This window comes from Cyprinodon tularosa, unplaced genomic scaffold (genome assembly GCF_016077235.1).
Source record: "Cyprinodon tularosa strain WSP-4 unplaced genomic scaffold, ASM1607723v1 ctg218, whole genome shotgun sequence".
In the NCBI taxonomy this organism is placed as follows: Eukaryota; Metazoa; Chordata; class Actinopteri; order Cyprinodontiformes; family Cyprinodontidae; genus Cyprinodon; species Cyprinodon tularosa.
In genome coordinates, this window is record NW_024038814.1 from 140,312 (window position 1) to 162,637 (window position 22,326).

General features: G+C 39.5%; 1 protein-coding gene across 2 annotated transcripts in view; it reads right to left on the bottom strand.

The window, feature by feature from the left end:
• The window catches only part of nova2 (NOVA alternative splicing regulator 2), an 86,798-nt gene that overhangs the window by 9,966 nt on the left and 54,506 nt on the right, over nucleotides 1–22,326 (bottom strand). For both annotated transcript variants that reach the window (XM_038285959.1, XM_038285960.1), the window contains one exon: nucleotides 18,430–18,596. In XM_038285959.1, coding sequence (XP_038141887.1) covers nucleotides 18,430–18,596 — 167 coding nt within the window. The remainder of the gene's footprint in view (nucleotides 1–18,429; nucleotides 18,597–22,326) is intronic.

Here is a 22,326-nt window from a genome sequence, read left to right on the forward strand (position 1 = left end):
ATATTTTAGAAACATTTTCAGGCAGAGTTAGTCTGACTAAATATGACTGAACCCCAAAATCAAAACAAAACCTATTTTAACTTAATTTTTTTTTTTTTTTTTCCATTTTAGTAAAGGTTTTATTTTACATCCCAAAGACCCTAACCAAGATTTAAGTGAATAAATTAACGAATATTATAATATTTCATAGTTGGTAATAGTGATAATCCATGTGAGAGTAATGCAGCACCACTTGTTGAGTGTGGATCAAAGCAGAACACCTTTAATTTCAATGTGGAACAGAAACAAGTGCAGCTCTGACGTCTGAATGAAGCAGAACGCCATGGCTGACGTGTGCCGGTAATGACGCAGGGCTCTGCTGCAGACCTGACCTCGCATCAGAGGAACATTTCACCTTAACAAGAGAAGCCGCATCTGCTTTCAAGTTGTTTCAAAAGTCAACATCAAAACAAGAAAACTGTTTTCCGCAGTTAACAAACATCCGCCAAACATAGCTGTCAATAGACTTAGATTCATTTGTCATTTTGTAAGTGTAAAAAAACAAAACAAAAAGAAATTAAGTTTGGAACTGCTCTCTGGACAACTTCGACTTTTTAAAAGTGCAGCCTTGACAAATAGAAAAGCAAATATGTCTTGTAATAATGTTTTTAAAATTAAGTCATAAGCACAGACAGAGGCGGCGGATGGAAATGGAAATAAAAAGTTAGCTCTAAGGAAGAATAGGCAATCATTAAGATTCCTGTTCTACAAAAAAGCAAATGTATTCCAAATAAGACATAACAAATGAAAGTATAAATTAGAAAAAAGAATAGCTGATCCTCATAAGAGGAACATGTAAAGACCATGCTGGGTAGTCGTTATTTGATGCCCTTTTTTATTTCTTTCAAACCTTGTCCTGCTGCTGCAGTTGGAAGCTGCATAATGCAAGTGTGGCAGCATCCCTGATGCTGAGGTCTATTGCCACTTTGCCTCAGATGTCTCATTATCTGCACTGCAGCTTTCTCTCAGGCAGCGGCTGAATTTACATAGAAATAGAAAATTAGTAAAGGCTGCACAGGAGGGAGTCGATACCAAGAGGAGATTTAAACCCTCATGCAGCGTCTTAGTTTTACTCCTTGCTGCTTCAGCTTGAATACCAGAGAATTATCTTTTCCCTGAGGATGTTTGTTTTGGAGACGTCTGAGCTCCTCTCTGGGATTAACAGTTTTGTTTGTTGGTTTATCTTTTCTCTAAAAGCATGAATGGAAGTTGCGACGGGTTTGTATTGATCAGTTAGTTGTTGCTTTGAGTCTCAAACACAGCGAGGATTGTTCAACACGTCTGTTTACGTCCTGCTGCTACTAGAGACTCTGCGACAATCTGCTGCACATATTAATAAGAGGAGCAATGTGCTAACAAAGTGTGAATGCTACTTTCTGCTTTGAGGAATGCATGTTTCTAGGAACCTTTAAGCTGAGAGGAAATCCAATATTTAAGTGTGCAGATAAGCACATGGCCCACACTCTCTTTAAACCAATCAGAGCAGCCTCAGCCAACATTCATTTTTTCTGGCTCTGAGCATCATTCTCCATCATTGTTTGGAGCAGTTTATTTAATACCATACAAATAAGGACAAATTAACTACATAGTTTTAGTTTTATTAAGGATTTTATGGAATCCATGAAAGGAACAAAATTAACCCCTCAGCTGTTAGCTGAATACGTACATATATTTAGCTAAATATATCACTGATTGTGAAGGTTCTACATTATTGATTACTTTTGTCAAGATTGACTTAAGCTGGTTGCGATGGACTGGCGACCTGTCCAGGGTGTACCCCGCCTCTCGCCTGTAGACAGCTGGAGATAGGCACCAGCACCCCTCGCGATCCTGCTTGGGATTAAGCGTGTCAGAAAATGGATCGCTGGATGGACTTCACCTGGTGGCTTCTACTCGCGGCATTAAGCCCCTGTCACACCTTGACGATTTATGCCTGACATACGAATAATCTGACAAAAATGCTGGCATACGTTGGATAAGTTATGTATCGGTTTTGTATAACTTATGAGCATGCTGAATCACGCTGGCACACGTCGACGTACAGCAAGTACGTCAAGAGATCTCATGCTCAAAATGTATTGAAATATGACCAGGATATGATCATATGTGGCTCATAAGTTACAGGTAAGTTATGTGATCGTTGACATACGTTATGTGTAAGTTACTCATAAGCTTATCCAAAACCTATGAGAAACTTGTGCATAACTTATAAAGAACTTTTCTCCTTGTTTCCAAAGGGGGCATTGCTGCCCACCTCAGGACATTGGCTTGTTTCATGGGCATTACGCTGTCATTCCTTATGCATAAGTTAGGCTGTCGTTGGACATACACTCAGGACTCATGAATAGTCTATCTATACGCCCAAACTTGAAAAAATGCATACAAAGTTCAGCATATGCCAGCGTTTTAGAAGATTCTGGGACGCCTTGGCTAAATTGTCAAAATGCGACAGGGGCTTTAGAAGGATTTGTTTTGCTTAACTTACTGGTCACACCAGTAGACCAACCTCATATGATAAACAAGTCAGCAAAACTTAATGAAGATTCATATAAATGGGAAAAATGTTTTCAGCCATGTTTATCAAAATAAATGAATTTTCAGAAATATTCCAGGGGCAAGGAAATTTTTATACAGTATCCATCTGGAAAGGCTCCTGTGGAAAGTGTTTGCAAAAGGGAGGGACATTCAGTACAGTCTTTGAGCTGATTGGGTAAATCATCAAGCAGTACCTGTCTTCTATGTCAAGATTTTAGCCAATCGCACCAGCAGTAGCAGCTGTGATGTATCACATTCTTGATTTGTTTCCCAACCAGTGGAGTTAACATATAAATCAAACTCTTGCCAAAATATGGTCAGCAGGAAACATCTTTCCCATCCACTAAAACACATATTCAGGTTCTTTTAGTCATTTTCAGAAAATAAATATAAGGTATTCCAGCTAAAACCAGCGCAGCCATGTTTGTTGTACTTTAAAAAATACCGCTTCTGGTTTATGTCATACAGGTCCCTGCATTTCATTGGTCTAAAACATTTCTGTATTGGTGCTAATGGATCTGTTCGCTTCTGGTAAGATGTGTTTTTAGTGGTTTGAAAATTCCCAAATTGCGTGCAATTCCTCCAAAGCCAGACTGGAAATCGTAGGAGCAGTAGTGTTGCTTTCTCCAGTGAATCCAGTTTTTAGGTCAAAATTATTGCAAAAGCAGCCTGCATACTCCTAAGCACACCTGGATGATGTAGATAAGCATGAAAGGCTCATCAGCCCACCTTTTTAAAAGCAATGGTATAAAAATTTGTTTTCTGTTCTATGGCTTATAGTCATTTCAATTTTTTTTTTTTTTTTCTGAGAAAGTTTAAGAGTAACTGCAGTTTTGAGAGGTGCAAAGTATTTAAAATTCAGGAAACAAACAGCTGACCTGTAAGTGAAAGCAGTTTGTTGGGTGTTTTTGCAACTTTAACTGTAAAACGACACACTTAGAAAACACCTCTATTTTAATAACATTATTCTTGGCCTCAAATGTAATCTTTGAGAGTGATCCTGCAGTAAAATGTCATAATATGGTTTGTTTGCGAGCAGTGAGACAGTTTCTCCTGCTTGAGGACGAACAGGGTCTGGACTGATTGAAGATGAGGGATGAAATAAACGAGAAACCGTGGGAGAGCCGGGAGAGATTTCTATCCACGAACCCTTTCATCCTCTGCACATCCTTTCACCTGTTGGTGTACAGGTGGGAGGATAAACAGTGGCGTGTCTGAATCCCTCTCGGTGCTAATGATCACATCTACCGTTTCTACATCCAACTGATTCTCTGCTAATGAACCTCTCCTTTCACCTCCACTCCGGCTTCTGTCTCCTCTTCTTGCAGTCTTTTTATATTCCAGTTTTGACTCCTCTTTGTCAAGCTTTTCACATTTCTATAAGCCATTAGCATTCCAGCTTTTAGAAATCTCAGAGTGTCTTCCTCATGTGGCATCTTGTAAACATTTATAGCTATAATTTTCCAGCGCATTAGCAGTAGTTAATTTTTTTTCCCCTGATTTTATTATCTCAGACATCAACCTAACGCACACAACATGTTCCCAGCATGAAGGGCATTATATTTAGCTGACACTGTTGCCTCAACCTGCAATAATGGATTCCAGCAATAAAAGTTGGCCTCTTTCCTACAGGGATGATTCTTAACTGTCTTTTTTTGTTGTTCTTTGCATTTTCACTCCTTTTTTACATATGTTCGGCGAAACCTTTTTTTCAAAGGGCAGGGTGTGTGTTTCTGGCTTCCATCCAGCTGCTCATGAGAACGTCCTGTTGAGGCGAATGCATGACTGAGGTCATAGTTCAGAGTCAATCTCCTGTGCATGAATCCAGTCGGGAACACATTCAGAGGGGGAAGATATGGGAAGTGTTTACTTCAGCAGGGATGTGGGCTTAGCAGATGAGTTTAAATCAATGTTGAGGGCAAATGAGGAAGGATATGAGTTTGAAACTTGGAACAGGTTCAGATTTAGCTGGCTGGAGGTTTAGGAAGGTCAAAAATGGTCAAATGGATTCATCCAGATTGGATATAAGGTGATCCTTCATAAGCATTTTACCATCATACATATGACATATGGGTCATATGCATCATATGTATGTGAAGAACGCATTAGAGATGACCTAGAAATCTGGTCCTCCGACATTATGAAATGTTACAGGATCAGTAGAACAGTTGTCCTTTTAAAAAACAAAGGGGAGCCATTAAATGTTTCATGGTGAGTTTGTAACACATATAATACATACATAGTCTTTGTGCACATGTAAATAAATATTTATATACTGTAAAGCACTTCTGGATACATGCAAACTACATTTCATTACTTTGTACTATTCTATTCTATTTTGTTCTATTCTATTCTTACAAGCAATGCTGCCTTAATGGGAGATTTAATTTGCCCCCACTGAACAAACATAATCAAATTAAATGTTTATTTGTTTTCTTATATTTTCAGTGGGAGGTTGTGTGGCAACAATAAACGATAAAAAAGTATTTTTATTGGACTTTAATTAGAATGGCAATAACTCTGCATCAAACAGCGCATTAATGGACGTGTTTCCTCCTTGGAACTAAAAATTATGATCTGCTTCCAAAGCCATTTAAAACCACTTTCAGAAATAGATCACTACAGCTCACTCTAAACCTGATATTGGTAACCTCCTCCATGATAGATTGTGGATTAGTCATTTTTAGATCTGTCATGTTGATCCGTATTCTCATCCCAGCTTTATGTTGCGTTCCGTCCAGGTCATACAGCTCTGGATGCTAACACAAACACACGGCCCGGGGGCGAGGCAGACATACTGAACATGAATCTCTGGCTTTATTTGTACTTTTGGACAAACCTATGCAGGGCACAGTGATAGCTAAGTAAACAATGTCTGCATGTTGTCTGTTATCTCTGCACACAACAACATGAGCGCAGAGAACGACTGGAGGGCAGCAGAACAACTGTTGAAGCTCTAGGAGGTTGAACTTTGAAGTCTTAAGCAGGGGACTTTAGCTTAATCTGCCTCCCACTGATCCACAGGCTTAGTCGCCTCTCTCTCTCCCCACTTCTTGTCCACCTTGCTCACCCTCTGTCTCCCCTCTCTTCCCTGAGGTGTCCTTCATTTTCCATCATCCAGGAGGACAGAAAACCCCCAGCCCCCAAAACAGAACTAAAAATAAAAAGATGACAGAGGAGACAGGCTACAATGACTGACTGGGACAGATCAACATTGAATCATGATGAAAGACACATTCACCCACACTATATATATAAATTATATAAATATATTTGTGTCTGTGTGTTTTATAATCTCTATTTGTCCCTTGTGGGGTACATAAGTCTGAGGTTGTGTCTCAATGTCCGCCCTAATCACTATATAGGGCACTATATAGTGGTAACGCCATTTTCTTTCATTAAATGACTCCATCTGTAATAGAGTGACTATAGATATATAATTAGGGGGTCCCCGCTCCATCTTTCTATCAGTTTGGGGGTCGTTGGCCTGTAAAACGTTGAAGACCACTGGTCTAGTGGATAAAAAGCAGTGTACTTTAAAATTTCCAACAATGCACCTTGAAAAATTGTGATCATCTATGGTCACTAGACGAGCAGATCTATCCCAGAATGCCTGCGAGGGGATCTCTCCTTGAAAAGCAGCATGGGATTTGTTGTGACAGCGGTCGCTAGGCAAGAGTGGCGACAAATAACGAAGATGGAGCAGGCACCGTGCGGAGAGGCGGAGTCACGTGACCAATGGGGAAAGAAAAGTAGTGATCATCTGTCTGAACGGTCAGTTAACTGAGTTCACTATAAAATCCACTATGTAGTCCCTGCTCTATATAGTGATTGAGGGACAGACAATAGAGCAGACGATCGGACACAGCCTGAGATACGTTATCAATTTATGCAACTTGTTTAAATCTTAGGTAAAAGGAGCAAAAATAGATTTAAAAAGTTCCCAAAAGTCAGGAATACAAGTTTTGTTGACATTTTGGAGAACTGAAATGACCAAATGCAAATATTCCACCAAACTTGCTTCTTAAAAGCTCTCAAATTACTTCAAATGTCTGCACTTAATTGGTAATAAAATTCTTTTTTTTATGATACTTTGATTTTCTTAAAAGGTAATGATAAATGCAAACCTGGATATAATAAGATATGGTAAAAATGCAGATTCTATGAAATTATATACAGTAATTAGAAATGTTTGTTCTTGTCAAATATAAATAGGGGATTTGAAATAGCACCTCATGTTAAGCATGGTAGAGGATCTGTGATGCTATGGGTCAGATGATAAAAACCTTGATACTGTGCATAGTGACACAAACTTTTAAAAAAACCAAGAACAAAAAAAAAAAAAGATCAAAATTCTGTGGGAACAAAAAGGAAAAAAAAATCACTGGTTCATCCATCAGAATAACAATCCATGTTAACGTCAAATATAGACAGGAGTTGGTTCTATCAAGGCTAGGACTAATTTCTGCAAGGATTGACTCCCCAAACCCTTTAGAAAAGTTGTGGCATTAGCCGAAGAAAAGAAAGCATCAGAGAAGAGCCAGATCTTTAGATGATTTAGACCGTAGGAGGAAAGGAATGCCTGTACGGCAGATGACTGTGATCTGTCCTGGAAAGCAAGAAAAGAAGGATTATTTTTAGGCTTTTAAACTCTACATGGGGGTTTGGGCATTAAATAAGGAAGGGATGTAGGACCATTAATTTTAAATCTGCTGACCTTGTTTAATAAGTAGACTTCTAGCAACTAAAAACCGTAACATAAAAACTCCATCATTTCGGTTTGTCTTCATGTCTGCGTAATTAAAAGAGCTTCCAATAGTGATTCTCAGTTCACTTGCTTGAGGGCAAGTAAACAAAGTTTGCAGGAGACTTCATTGCATGAGGTAGAAAAAGAAAATGTTTTTTATAGAAATCCATGGAAAGGTACGCATCAAACAGAGAACCTCACTAAACTAATTAGAAAGTCTGACACCTGCTGTGATTAAAGTTACTGTCTGATGTCTATAAAAGCAAAGGGGTAAACACAGAAGCGCAACAATATTCACAGATAATAAAAAAGAAGCAGATGCGTCTGTGTTCGATCATTAGTTCTCCTATCATGGTTACATCCTTCCGATAATCTCTCCTGTCCAAACATTAGAGGTCATCCTTCAGAATGTGATGGCTTTTTAGATTCTGTATCATCATTAGCTACATTTACATGCGCAAAATTTCCCCGATCCGATCCAAACCTTGGTTGATCGGAAATTCAAAATCTCCGTTTACATGGACACTAAATGAAATGATCCGATCATGACGTGTGTATACATGTACCAAGCGTTGGATCAGATTAAATCTTTTAAGCATGCGCAGAACCTCCTGCCAAACTTGGCAGTTCTGTCTGCGTCTGGTTTTTCGGAGGCCTGACAAACAATGCGCTCGGAGCGAGCGGAAAGAAAAAAGGAGAGAGGAGGAAAAAAGCGCTTGGCAGCGAAATGTCCGAGAGAAAATGTAGAGAATGAGCGATTGAACCGGCGTGGGAGAGCGAGTGGGCTGTGGAGAGAGAAAAGAGGAAGAGGAGGAGGATAAATTCCTGCTTCCTGCAGCTTTAAATGAACTTGAGTGTATAAGTCGGCGTTCCTAGACTCCTCCCGCCATGTTGTTCACAGCGAGAGCGACCGGTGGTTTCCTGTTGTTGACAAGGGGGAAAAACGTCACGCTGACGTCGAACACATGCGCAGTGAAGATTATTTTACTCTTTAGATCCGAATGGGTGTTTACATGGACGCCAATCAGAATGGCGATCGGCAAAAACCACCTCTCTCTTTCGGAATTAAATTTATTTCCGATCGGACCGAATCGGATTAGAATCTTCAGTCTGACATGTTTACATGAAACATTTTTGATCTGATCAGGCCTTCAATCCGATTATTTGTGTCCATGTAAACGTAGCTAATATCAGTTTTAACATATCTAATTGTGTTCATCTGCACAATAATGTTACAACTGGACATGGATATAATGATGCTAGAGGTTGTTCCCTGCAGCATTTCAACCAGGTCAACATCTGGACTTTGATTTGACCATTTAAACCTTTGTTTATTTTATTTTATTTTACAGGCAGTCTGTGTTAGATTTTCTGCTGAGTTTGGGTTCGTTGCCCTGTTCATGAGCCAGTTTACGCCAAGCTTCAGTTGTCTAACAGATGTTTGATTTTAGAATATGTTGGTATGAAGAAGACTGCAGAGCGAGTCCAAATAAATCATCACTGCCATCCTTGATGGTGGGTTTGATGTAAACATGCAGCAATTTATTATAGCTGTGCTATATATAATGTGACCGAATACATCATTGTTTTACAGTTTGGCAGAGCAATACAAACTTTAAAAAGTGGCTGAGTGCTTTGGGACATCAGGAGTGGAGCTAACGTACATGTTTTCCACTTATGATAAGTTTCTTGTAGAATGATTGGCTTTAATAGATGTGGAATTAGTCTTAAAAATCTTTCTCAGATTGAAAGGCTTCTATGTTTCCCTAATATCTTTGTTGATGTCTTTTCATCTGAACCTTTTACCTGCTTCCCTACAACCAGCAAACTTCTAGAAACCCCCTGATTTACAGAGGTTCTCAGACAGACGATGATCAATTCATCAACTGGGCTCAATAAACCGCCTCTGGCTACAGCCTTCCTTCTTAAATCCCATAGAAGCAGAGAGAGCCTCTTTCGTTTTTCCCTGACCTGTCCTGCATAATCATTGCATTACCTTTCCAAAAGAGGGAGAAAAATAGGAAGAATGACATAAAAAGTCTGCTGCAGTTTGTCTGAGGTTCATATGTGTTCTCAGTGCTATGAAATATGAGATAGAGGAGCAGCTATAATGAAATGCAGAAACTCTTTCCTCTGAGATAAGTGGCACACAGAGATAGACAGAGAGTGCAGTTTCGCTGACTGAGCATTTTTGGAAAAGGCTGTAAATTTTAGGAGCGATGAAAGGAAAGGGATGAATAAAACGTTATGGAAAACAGCGGGAAAGCAAAACCGTATCCTTACTTTATGACTCAGCAAAGACAACTGAAAGCACAGGTGACCATGTTTCCATGTGTGTCTACTTATATCAGTTCTTTAAATGTAAACATACTGACTTCTGCAGTATAAAATGGATAGTACTATGTGGCCATCTTTACCTCATTCATCAGTTTCTAAATGTGGTTTGGTCTCCGGCATCATGTTTAAAAGGAGGAGTTGTGAGTATGTAAGACTAAAACTCCCAGATCACATCTGTCGACTCGGCCTGCTTTCATCTGATTCAGCCCTGTTTCTTCAGTTGGATTAAAGGAACATTTTAATCAGCAATGTTTAGTGTTCTCTGAATGATAATTCTCTCGAAAATGAGCCCTACTCTGTTGTTCCAAAATGTCAAACTTCCTGTGTAGGGCAACAATAACAGGAAGCAGGAAATGGGTGTCCACGCAGGAGGTGAAAGGTTACAGGAAACGGCCACAGGAAGTGGCTGGATATAAGCAAATGGGCAGCCATTAAAGTTACACAAAGCTTTCAGTCTGAACAAAAGACTCTAGAGGCTAAAAAATATCCCCTGAATCACATAATATCGAACTCCCAGGCTGATTTCAGCTGATCCCAGGTTGCTTTTCGAACCTCAAGCCTGGAGCAACAGTGTTTTACTCACTCAGCCGCTGCTGCTTCCATGTGACCAGATCATACTGGGCCTGCGGACGTCTCTAACCTTTATGCAACAATCAGTGATGTTAAAGATTTGTTCAATGGACAGAACTTGCAAGGTTTGGATAAAACGAGTCATCTTAATCCAGTCATAAACAATTGGTGCTTAAAATAAATACTTTGTAATTGAGAATAACAAAAATTGTGTAGGACTTTAGTATAATCATCATTTCCCACCATGATTCTACTGTTTGTTTTCTTTTACATGATGGTTGCCTTCCAAACACTATGCTGTGTGTTTGTTGTAAACTCTTAAGTTTTAGATCACAGTTCATGTCCGTCCTGGAGCAAAAATCCCACCCACACTGACTAACTTTTGGAGTATTTGATTGGTGGTCAGCTCCAGCTCCAACTGGCAGTAAAATGTCTTGGAAGAAATGTCCTAATAAAAATCCACTGATATTCTGAAACGGTCAAAAGCAGCAGCCTGAAAATATAATCAGGTTTGATGGATACATTTTGCTACCCTATGCTGAGCATAGGGTAGCAATGCTATGCTGAGCATGGGGCTACCCTATGCTCAGCATAGGGCTACCCTATGCTGAGCATAGGGTAGCCCTCAGGAGTGCATTAAAACCGTACGGTTTTGGAAAATGTCCAAAGCTCCTGGCTGCAGTTTTCCTCCCAAAAAGGTCCAAACGTATGTGTATTTTTCTACTTGACCTTACTTTATGGAGCCTTATTTGAACAATTAGCCCTATGCATAGGGTAGCCCTATGCTGAGCATAGGGATAATTTTTCCACTATGTCAGACGAGCACATATCACAGAACATATCACCAGGATTATTTTGATAATACACCCGGAAAAAGGAAATCTTCCTCTATAACTTAAAAAAATAAATAAATAATAAAAAAATCATCAATCCAAATGTTGTTGGATGCTAATGTACAGCAAATACATCAACATGCAGAAAATACATAAAGGTCTGCAAACAAAAAAGCAGACTAACACCAAAACAAATGCAAAGGAAAAATGCTGCCAGTATTAAAAACAGCTGGAAGTTAAGAACAGCAGCAAACTAGTTTTGCATAACTGAAGTTGTTCAGACCACCTGGAGGAGATTCATCAATTCATAATGGACCAGACCCTTAGCAAAGGTATGAGATGGAAACCGTCCCAGAGCACAATTAGAGGGAAAAAAGAAAGGTATGTTTTCCTGTAAGTCTTTTTTAGGCATTTAATCTCTCTGAGCATCCAGTTTATGTCTTTACTAAGAGTTCTCTCCCATGTGTTTTGTCTTATAACATCATTTATGTGTATTTGCAACATTTTTACACTCCTCTGCTCTCTATTTTCTGTAATTGTGATTTTACTCTTCTGCAGTGTTTTTCCTTTGCATTAGTTTAGTGTGTTGCTATAATTTTTTGCTCATAGCATTTTTCATGTGTGCTGTGCGTTTCTGCTTGCAGCACCTTTGCACAATCCTTGGCAACATCTTTGTGTTTCTAGTTTTTAGTTGTTTGGGTAAATGTATTGAATATTTATTAATATTTACCTTTTTTTTGCAAATATATGTAATAATGTGAGTTCGATATGTGAACCTATACAGCCATGTTCTAAAGACATAATAATCCTGGTTTGGTCAGATCCTGATCGTGGTTCAAAGGAGGATCAGGACCTCAATGAGTGAAATTAGGATTTAATAGCCTAAATCAATTATTAAACAATCAACTCTAACCATACACAAAAGTTCAGCATGTTCGTGTTTTATTTATTTGAGAATAAAGTAAAACAGTTAAGATTCTGTTGTTTCTAATGTCTTGTTTCCAGGAGTTACATGTCGGTAGGAAATGACATAATGTGGGAACGCTGTTATTTATGGGTTTTTTAGATTTCTAATTTAGATTTCCTTCCCTTCTAGTATTTTCAGTTTTTGTTCCTTCCCCTGCTTCCCTCCATATTGAAAAAAAAATAAATAAATTTTGGAACTGCATGACACAAACTTATAAAAAAAATCTACCCACAATGTAATGAGCAGAAAGAATTTAAAGGGGATTCCTAAAATCTAAATTATTTATTTACAACATGAGTTCTTTGAGCATTTAAATTCTTTGAATTTAGTCTACATATTTAGCAAGTAACAGATAGAGATTAATAGAAATATAGTTTGGTGCAAACTTTAAACAATAAAGTAAAACTATCTTTCCATAAATTCTTCTCCGCATCATTTCATCCCCGACCTCTTCGCAGCCACCAAAGGAATTTCTGCAGCTCATAAATCCTCTCCTGTCCTGTTACGTGGCCTTGAAGCGTGGCGTGTCGTCTGTTGGTGTCGTTGCTGCTCTGTTTTTCTTCCTATCAGCAGCTGCTTCTTCCACTGAAGCCCGCCGTCACTCTGCAGCTGTCGGCTAACAAGAGTTCAGCTCGGCGTTAAGCTTTCAGCCACCCACTCTCCTCCGCTTTCCGCCTCTGCTTGTCCTCTACCCATCTATCTTGATGTCATCGTCTCCAACGCTTTCTGCTTTTACTCCCTACCTATTGCTCCCCCTTTTCCTCAACACACACAGTCTTCTCTTATCTTTTGTTTCTCTGCTCCAGTTTTTGCCCCCCTCTGACAGTCCTGTGAGTTCACCAGAGCTTCCTGCACCACATGCCACAACAGCCGCGCTCTGCGCAACAAGGAACGGGAAGACGACATTTTATCCACAACTGTAACAGTAGACAATCAGCGGTTAAGGCCGCAGCGTGCTCACATTCATCTGTCAGAGGCGCAGATGTCGAACCGGGGCATGAGTATCAACATAAACGTTTGCTTCTGAGATCCATTCATCAGATCAAACAGAAGCTGTGTTGTCAGCAGGGCTTTAAAAAGAAGTCTGGCTCAGTATGATAAGTCTGAGAAGAAAAGTGCTGTGAGGGTACTCATCCATGCTCTGCTTTTAATTCAGCACAACTTTAATAAAGCAGTAAAATCTCTGCATTCCTCCATGTTTCAGACTTTTTTTTCCTCATTTATTTTAAGGTTTGAGGTACTTCTGGTCCAGCGATCTTGGAAAACCTCGGCGTCCGGCAGCGTTTAAGAGTTATTTTGGTGTGGGGGTGTTTCTTTCTCTGTGAGCATCTGTGTCATCAGATGCTGCACAAACCCATTTAGTTGCCTCTCTGACATGGTATAAATAGCCTAAAGAGCAACAGGGGGATTCGCCCTCTATTATAAGAGTCTAAATATCAGCAGCTATTAGCCTGCCTGTCTCCCTGCGGCTTCTCAAATCATCCAGAACCGGATTACTCAGCTGCCAGTCGTCCTCAGGCTCCAACACTCAGGGTTTATATGCAACATGAAAATACTGTTTACATATTCCGCTAAAAAGAAAGAAGAAAAAAAAAGGACTTTATAATAATTCACCTTGAACGCAGGATGCAGTGTACTACAGGTCGGACTAATGGTAACGAAATCCACCCACCAGCACTAAAGCACGCTTAATTAACACATCGTGTCTCATTTGTGTAACCTGTGCAAACACCCTGCAAATCGTGTACTGCAATATTTTTATGCTCAAACGAGACATCTCCTGTAATCATCAGCGGTTGCTTAGAAACAGGAAGCAGCGTTGTGGTTTGGAAGCGCAGGAATGACCCGTGGAGAGGCCTGGCCTCCGTCATGACCTCCAGCTATGTGCCAGGCCTTCCCCTTGACGTCAGAATTAAACTCACCAAATGTCGCAGTAATTACGCTCAGCTGTGCACACACTTAATGTCTCTCCGGTTATTATGCTCTTCTCGACATGAATGAGGTGATTTAATAAGCTCTCGAGCTTCGAAGTACAACCAGCAAATGCAGGCAACTTTAACTTTCATCATCTCTGACTATGTAAATGTAGTAATAGTTTTTCTCCAATAAAAGACACGATGAATCAATGCCTGACATGAAAACTGAATTTAGTAGACCCAGTCAGAAACTACTGTGCTCTTTAGTCTTCAAGGCATTAACTGCAGAGATTTTTGCAGCTTGTTAAAAACTCAGCAGTCAGAGATCAGAACCCAGAGAAGTGGTGATTGGATCAATGCTGGGAGGATAAAAGGTTTCCTTAATAAAAATGTTTACATTTTATGCAGAAAATATGATTTCTTATTTTGTTGACTGCATTTATGTGGTTGAATCCCTATACAGCAAAACCTTTATTAATGTCTTTTTAAAAAGAATAACCTTTGAATCGTTTGAAAAACCCACTTTCTCTTGGTATAATCTTTATGTGAGTTTCTGCAGAGGAATGGCAGATTTTTTTCTGCTCCATGTATGATCTCAATATCTAGAAATTAGGTACATGGGGGGAAATAAAGGGCTTCAGGATGTCAAATCTGCAGCTCAGCAGAGAGATCAGCATGCAGAAACTCTGTGTTTTACCTCTATTGATATTGACTCACTTTTCCGCCTAATTATTTAGGCCTCCACAGTGTTAGGATTTTGGCTTCAGCTTTCTTTCAACAATTGAATGCTTTGTTCAGTCGAGTAGCGTGAAACAATCCCAAACGTAAATAATCAATGTCAGCAATTTTTTTTAGAGAGAATGATGTAAATCATTTTCACAGTCCAGTATTATGATCAATGGCCTCACTAAAGACTGATTTATACTCAGAAACCAGGTCTCCCTTCTGCAGACACTCAGGTGCACCTCTTCAAAATTGTAGGTAACCGCAGACAGGAGGCCTCTGATTGGTCAAATCTACGCTCTACTCTATGCGTATTTCCTGTTTGGTACTTTACCAGCTTGTTTTGTTTGTATGACCGCCATTGTGGAAAATGCATTGAGAAGAACGAGCTGTGCGAGAACGCTGGGACCCTTTTTCCACCTGGATCCCCGCTCTTTTTCACCCTCATGTCCCTCTCTTATCGCACAAACTTGACCCTTGCATTTTTTCCCTTCCTTACCACCTATGTAGACCCACAGCTACTTCGTTATTATCCCTCATGCGTTGTGGCGTGTAATAACATAGCGCAGACTACGCTTCAAAATTGGGCATAAATTAAAAAATCTGCCTCATATCTGCGACAAGCTCACTGCGACACACTGCTGAGGGAGTATAACCAGCCCTTAAGGCAGCATGAAGAGACCCAAATCGGTTTTTATTTGCCTTTTTTTGACTGATACCTTATCTTTTTATGGCAGTCTAAACAACACAGATCTGATTTTTCAAAAGGTGGACCTCAGTCCAATTACCAACCTATTAAATGTTGGTGATGATCTGGATCCAGGAATTCTGTGAATTCCAGGAAGATTCTGTGAATACAGGTATTTACTTAAGGTGGAAGTCACAATATGTCAGGAGAAAGGAGAAGCGCTCTCTGAGTGCTTTCCTAGTTTTAAATAGCCATTCATCTAACCTGGACGTCACAAAGGTCACACTTCTGGGTCCTGCTAAGCGGAAGACAGAAGAGCATCAACAACCATGGCGGACGGTGATGTGGACAGCAGTCTTTTTTTAATCTTCTTGAAAAGGTTGCTTTTTAATCTAAAAGCTCTGGTTGGAAAAGTGATGAAACATCCCAAGATGGGCTCCAGCGCTACCATCCATGTTTACTTCCATAAACACAGAGCATGCTCGCTATTGTAACGTCATTGCATCCTATGCTGCACATGCAGGACACTAAAGTGTATATTGTATGAATGCAGGTCACACAGCAGATTACATAAAGGTGCACATGTTTGGAGAAAGAGAGATAAGAAATAAACCAAGCTACAGTGTTGCTTCTATGGCAGCTGCCATGTTAGTAGTTTGACAGTGAAATGGTGGTGAACAATTGCAATTAAAATGTTATTATTTCTTCCAGATGTAACACTGTTTATTCTATTCTATTCGTTGTTTTATTTTTTATTTTTCAGTTTAAGTTTAAAAAACAACTTGACAAACGCAGGCTGTAATTATTATTTTTAAATATATTTCAATAAAGAAATAAAGATAGCTTTGATTTAACCAAAGTGGATCATTTTGTTGTGAAAATGACAAGAATGATACAGTAACGTTTTTTTTTTCTTTCACACCGCAGACAGATTTAGGTCTAAAGTCATTTTTTGTTGGAAGTCCTGAGTCTGCAGATGGGGTTGCAGATGAGGCTGATGGAAAGGAGGCTTTCCAGCTTTCCAAACTTGAAGACTTGGAGCTGCCATTAAGAAGAAATCATCAGAACCTCAGTAGAAAAATGAAAAAAAAGAGCTGTGAAAGCTGTGATTTCTATTGCTTTTTTTTTTTTTTTTTTAAGGCTTAACTGAGTCCACTTCCTATTCTAATCTGCTCAATCTTCATGTTTGAGTTTGAGACACCTAAAGACTTTGAATTAAAAGGGAATTTAAACTCTAAAAGACAAGAGGGGAGTTATCAATACCAAATTTCTAAGAAGCTGAGATTTTTTTTTTCTGGAATAATCTTCCAGATATCTAATTCTACTGATTGACATTTAATATTCAGAGTTCAGTAGAACCTAAATTAAATAAGAAAACATTGTTAAACAACACGAAGCACCTTCTATCTATACCCCACTGTATCCTTGTCAGGTCTGGAGCATGACTGCGGTCCAGAGGTTAATGGAAGAGAGGAGGGTTAAGCTCAGAACTGATCACCAGACCACCACAGGTAATACAGCTAGGAATGCTCACAGACACCCCAAGGAAGTTAGAGCGCCAAGCTAACGGTCAGGGTTTGGATGCCAGAAGCTGGAACTACAGAAACCAACTCATGCAGCTTGACCCTCTTTTTGCAAAAGCGCTTACAGCTGCACCATCCTGCAGCCCATAATAAATCCTTTTACAGCTAAATTCCACCTGATTGGTTATAAAGGCAACCAAATAAATATGATGAAATATAATTATGACTGTAAATCCTTAAGTACTCAGTTCACCCACTGGTCAGAAATACCAGATTTAAAAGATTTGAAATGTCTTTCTAATTACATAAGATATGGAAAATAAATCTTTTCATTCTCACCTTTGTAATCTTAAAGACAAAAACTCAAATTGTAAACTGAGCTTTAGTGGTTTGATGGGGAATTTCTAGATTTTCCAAACAGCTTTAAGGAAAGAATCGAAAATGTGAGATTTATTTCTCCCTGAATTAAATGTATTGAAAAAAACACGGTGAAATTAAAGGAAAAAACGTTGATTGTCACTAAAACCAAGTCAATATTTATAATCTTTGTATATATTTCCAGATACATGCTTCTTTATTTCATAAAGCTGCATAAATATGAAGCGCACTCAACTTTAACATTCAGACATCAACTAACTAAAACATTTCATGCGCTGCTTTGTGTGTTGGAGAGCAACCCAAACACTTCCTCTGGAGTGGAACCATTTCCTGCAGGATGTTCAGGTTTCTGGCCTGGCCTGTGTCCCTTTTGTGTGGAGTTCATGCGACACGTCCAGTTTACATGTTCGCACCTCCAACACAACATCCTGTCTGAATGAATCTCATCTTCCTCCTCTCAGTCGACATCCTTTTTTCCTCTCTGTCTCATCTTTCTCCTTCTTTCACATGTCATTATTCATTTCATCATCTTTCCCTCATTTATATCCTTACAAGTCTGCTTGCAATCATGGAATTTCCTCCGAATTTGTTCCTCATTAAGTGTTCCAATGACAGAAGGTTTTTCCTTTTTTTTTTTTTTAAGCCACAGTCACATGGAGCAAACACCTACGTCACTGTTCCTGTGTTGCCTCTTAGGGTTTATTGTAAAACATTTAAGAGGGCTCCTAAAAGCTCCTCGTAAAACTGTGAGAATATAATCCTCAAATTAAAAGCTGTTCATCTCAACAGGGATGCTTAAAACCTACTAAACCGTATGAGACAAGGGCTAGAAATCCAGTTTTCTTTATATTTTTTGCTTCTTGTTTTTGTCTGTTGGTAAATTCAAAAGCCTCCTTCAATAATAAAAGTACATTAAGCTTGTTTTTAAGTGCAAAATTATATAATTTCACTGTATTCTGCAAATTATTGTGCAGAATCCAATAGAAATGTGATTCTACAGACTTTATCATAATAATCAGAACTTTATCTCTTCTTCTGTTATTTGGTTTAACAAAATGTATGAAACACATTTATTTGATCCCTTATAATGAGGAAAAAAGCATAAGTATCAGACGTCCCCTTAAAAAAATCTTCCCCTGTTGCCACAAACACAGACAAACAGAACAGACGGACCTGTTTGACGCGGTCCGGGTTGACGGTGGTCTGAGGCTGCAGGATGCTGACTGGTTCTGTCTTCTGGGTGCTCTGAGGCATCTCCCTCACCTTCTCAGCGATAAAGTCATGCACACCGTTCAGGGCCTCCACCGTCCCCTGAATCAGACACACCCGCTCTGTCGTGCCTGAAAACACACAGACACACACAGGCGGGTCAGGAAAGGTCCACAAAGAAAGGTTAAGACAACAAGCAGGAAAAAAACATATTTCATGAGGCACTAGTCTCCTTCTTCACAACTATAAAGACAAAAACGTACAACTATAATCCAATAATGTTGAACTTTTACTATGTTACAGCTAATATAGATCTCTACTGATTTGTAGTTCTTCTAATCCTCCTAATCTGTAGATTAGAGGGAGTTTAAAGAGATTCTAATAATTTTTCTCCAACTTTGATCAATCTTTGCCTTTTGCTTTCATCACAGAAATTATCGTAAATAAAGGGTTTTCTGAAGTAAAGCTATCAAAGGACAAATTGATTTTATATCAGCTAGCTGCAGCTGTGGAGGAAGCTTTAAATGGATGTTTAAATAAACCAATACATGTTTTGATTACGTAAAGATGGCTGCAAGCAAAAGGAATGTAAGACAAAGCAGAACCTCTCAGTCCAGCTCAACAGAAAGTCAGTGTCTCACACTTTCATCATTTATTGTCTCTGGTTTATTTCTGGTTTATTATTTCTCATTTCATTCTCCCCATCTCCCTTTCATCCCATGTATTTTGTTTGCTCTCCATCCCTTTTCCCTTGATTGGAGTATTTAGAAGGTTCTGGTTTTATCACCATCCAGCAGTGAGTCGGTCCGGGCTCCACTTCCCTTCTCTATCCTCTCCTGGGCCGCCTTAGTGTGGCTCAGCCCTCTGTGGCTCCTTCCGGAGCAGAATTGAAACGTCTCTGTTTGCTCAGTTCGTTTAGTATTGTAAGAGGTAACTGAGATGATGAAGTTCAGGACAGAAGGAGTCTGTGACAGTAGAGACTAAAATAAAGCAGCATGTTTGTCATTTGCAGATTCAGTCACATGCTCAGGCTGAATCTGTCTATGAATCCAGTTTGCATCAAACTGCCATTGCTGTGAATTGCTGTTTCTACAGGCTGATGACAGCAGAGACAGACATGATCTGTAGACAGCGGCTGAATGCCTCATTTGGTCGAGAGAGTCTGATGACAAGATTAAAAATCCAATTAAATATAGAAGTTAACAGTTAAGCCATTTGTTGCTCTACGCTTTTTTTTCTATTCTATCCATTTTTTTTTCAATCACCCTCCCTTGACCACTGAGCTGTCTGTGTGTGTGTTGACTCTGAGGAAACTGGGCCTCGCCTCTCCCTGACAGCTGGTGCCCTCTGGGTAATCTGCAGTCATCCAATCAGAGGCGAGGATTAACAGGCCATTGTCTTGGCATGAGAAAGCGAGTGTGCGTTTGTTTCGTGTGTTGCCGTGTGAACGTACGTGTGTGTAATAGTGGTAGGAAAGGCCAGTCTGTCACCGAGGATTGCATTGGGGCTGCTGTACAGCTGTGCTTTGGCAGCGAAGACCAGCTTCACCCCATCGCTAGATATTAACCCAACGCCCCAAGAGCTTCCATATGATACACAACACACCATAATCGCTTATGTGTTATACATGAATGCAGAAGTGATTTAAACCCCTGCTCCTTACAATGCTTCATTAAAGCCTTCACCATCACATACCTAAAGTAAAACTTTGTTTAATTACGTTGTCTTGCTTTTTTTTAAAGTCTCAAATAAACACACTTCAGAGCAAGTTTACTTCAGTCAGTTTGGACTGTTTGACTGCTAAAGAACAGAATGTTCTGGTCCAGATTCGGGGCTTTTTGTCTTTTTTTTTATAAGGTAATATGTTGCAACATGTCTGTAAGGCTTTACTGCTACTAGTGAGGTAGTTTAACCATTTTATTCAAATGTCTAGAGCAAAAGAATATTTAAAACTACCTCAAACCCCACTGCTCACTCCTTTTTATATCACACCTGCAAAATAAAACAGCAGAAATGATTTACTGGCTTCTGGTTTCCACTTGTAGCGCTGTTTTCAGTCTGTGGACCTCATCTGGTCAGGCCTTTAAAAACTTTCTGAAAGCTCCCCTACACTAAAAAAAACTTTGAACCTCCTTATCTTCAGTTTCTCTGATTTATTGCAACAAATTTTTGTTTTATTTCACATTAGTTTTAGTTTGCTCTTTTTAATCTGAGCTGAAAGTTGTATAAAGAGGTTACAATTGTGTGTTCTTCACAATGTAAACTGGTTCCTATCATAGCAGTGGACTGAAACAAACCTAATTGATGTGACTGGAATGTTTCTGCCAGCTTTTTAAATTAAATTAAATTCCACATAAAACCGAAATATCCTGATTTCATGCATGGCTGTGCTGCAATTTCAAATCTCTAATGAAATCAAAAGTGAAGTCATTTCAATAAGCTTTAATAAACATTGGGATGATTATGTCTCAGTAGAACCCTTTCCTGAAATATGCCCCCACACACAAACTCACCGTGGTAGACGTATAAATGCCAAAGCAGCGCCAACGCAGCAGAATTTATACATCCCTTAGTGATTTAAAGTCAGCTCAGTTGGCATTCTGTTCCGTGAGTACGTAAGTGTGAGTCTGCAAGTACATTTTAACATTTACTCTTCAAAAAAAAGAAAAAAAAAAAGAAAATCAAGTTTTGGACATTTTTGTGAGTCAGGAACTTTTTTTCAGTTTCAGAGGAAATCTCTTTGATTTGACGGATTACTGCATTTTTGAAACAAATTCTCTGCAAATCAAAACTTAAAGCAGGTTTAACAGTGAGAAAATGTACTTTGAACTGGGGTTTTCATAAGTAATGCTTTCAGTGGAGCTGATCCCGAGCTGAATATATGAAGAATTATTAGTTATTATCTGTTATATGGAGCATAGGCGGAAGTTCAACTGAATAAACTGATTACTCGCCTTCATCCACCTACGACACAGCTAATCACCTTTGAACCCCACCTCCACGAAAGCCAATCAGCATCCAAAGTTCATCTTAAAAGGCCTTCGTTCCGCAACCCGTCTGCTACCTAGTGCGCAGGCGGCGGATGCGATGTGTGACTTTATTCAGATGACACCGTTTCAGCCCATCTCCGGCCCCTCCTCCACCATTGTAGCTAAAACTTCATCAGAGTTTCATTCCTCCTGGACTCTTACTGCGTTCCACATTTCATTTAAACCGGTCCGGCAGAAGACCGCCATGTTGAGACTGGTTCTGCCAGAGGTTTGTTCCCAACAGGGAGTTTTTCCTCTCCACTGTCGCTTCATGCTTGTTCATCATAGACAGGTTCTCTCAACCTGTGTTATGCAACTGGACTTCTACCTTCCAGGTCCCTGAGTGAAGCTCTAGTATCAGATCAGTCCACTGGATCTCTCCATAAAGCTCAGCATACCGACTCGCTAACCAGCAGTCTACAGACTGACCGACTTCATCTATCTCCACTCCACCACTAGTTTCAGGCCTGGGGGGGAAAGCCCTATTCTTTGCTCCTATTCATGCATATCAATCAAAATTAAGTGCTATGTTTCCCGCCGAGGTCTGAGCACCAAAGTAAGTAATTGTATCAATATATTTCTTCTAATTGTCTTTTCTCTCAGTCTGTTTTCAGATTGAACAGTAGTAATCCAGTCCAGTTAAAAGTTCTGGAAAAAAAAAGACTGCAGAGACTCAAAGGTACAAGTCACAGATGTTAAAAGTATACAGAATCTAACTGAGCTCCAAAGTTTAGGTCAGGAGGAAACGTTTCAGAGATGAAACACCTGCAGCAGCAGTTCAGGAAAGGAATGCTGACACTAAATAATGATTCTCTGCTTAACTCACAAGTTC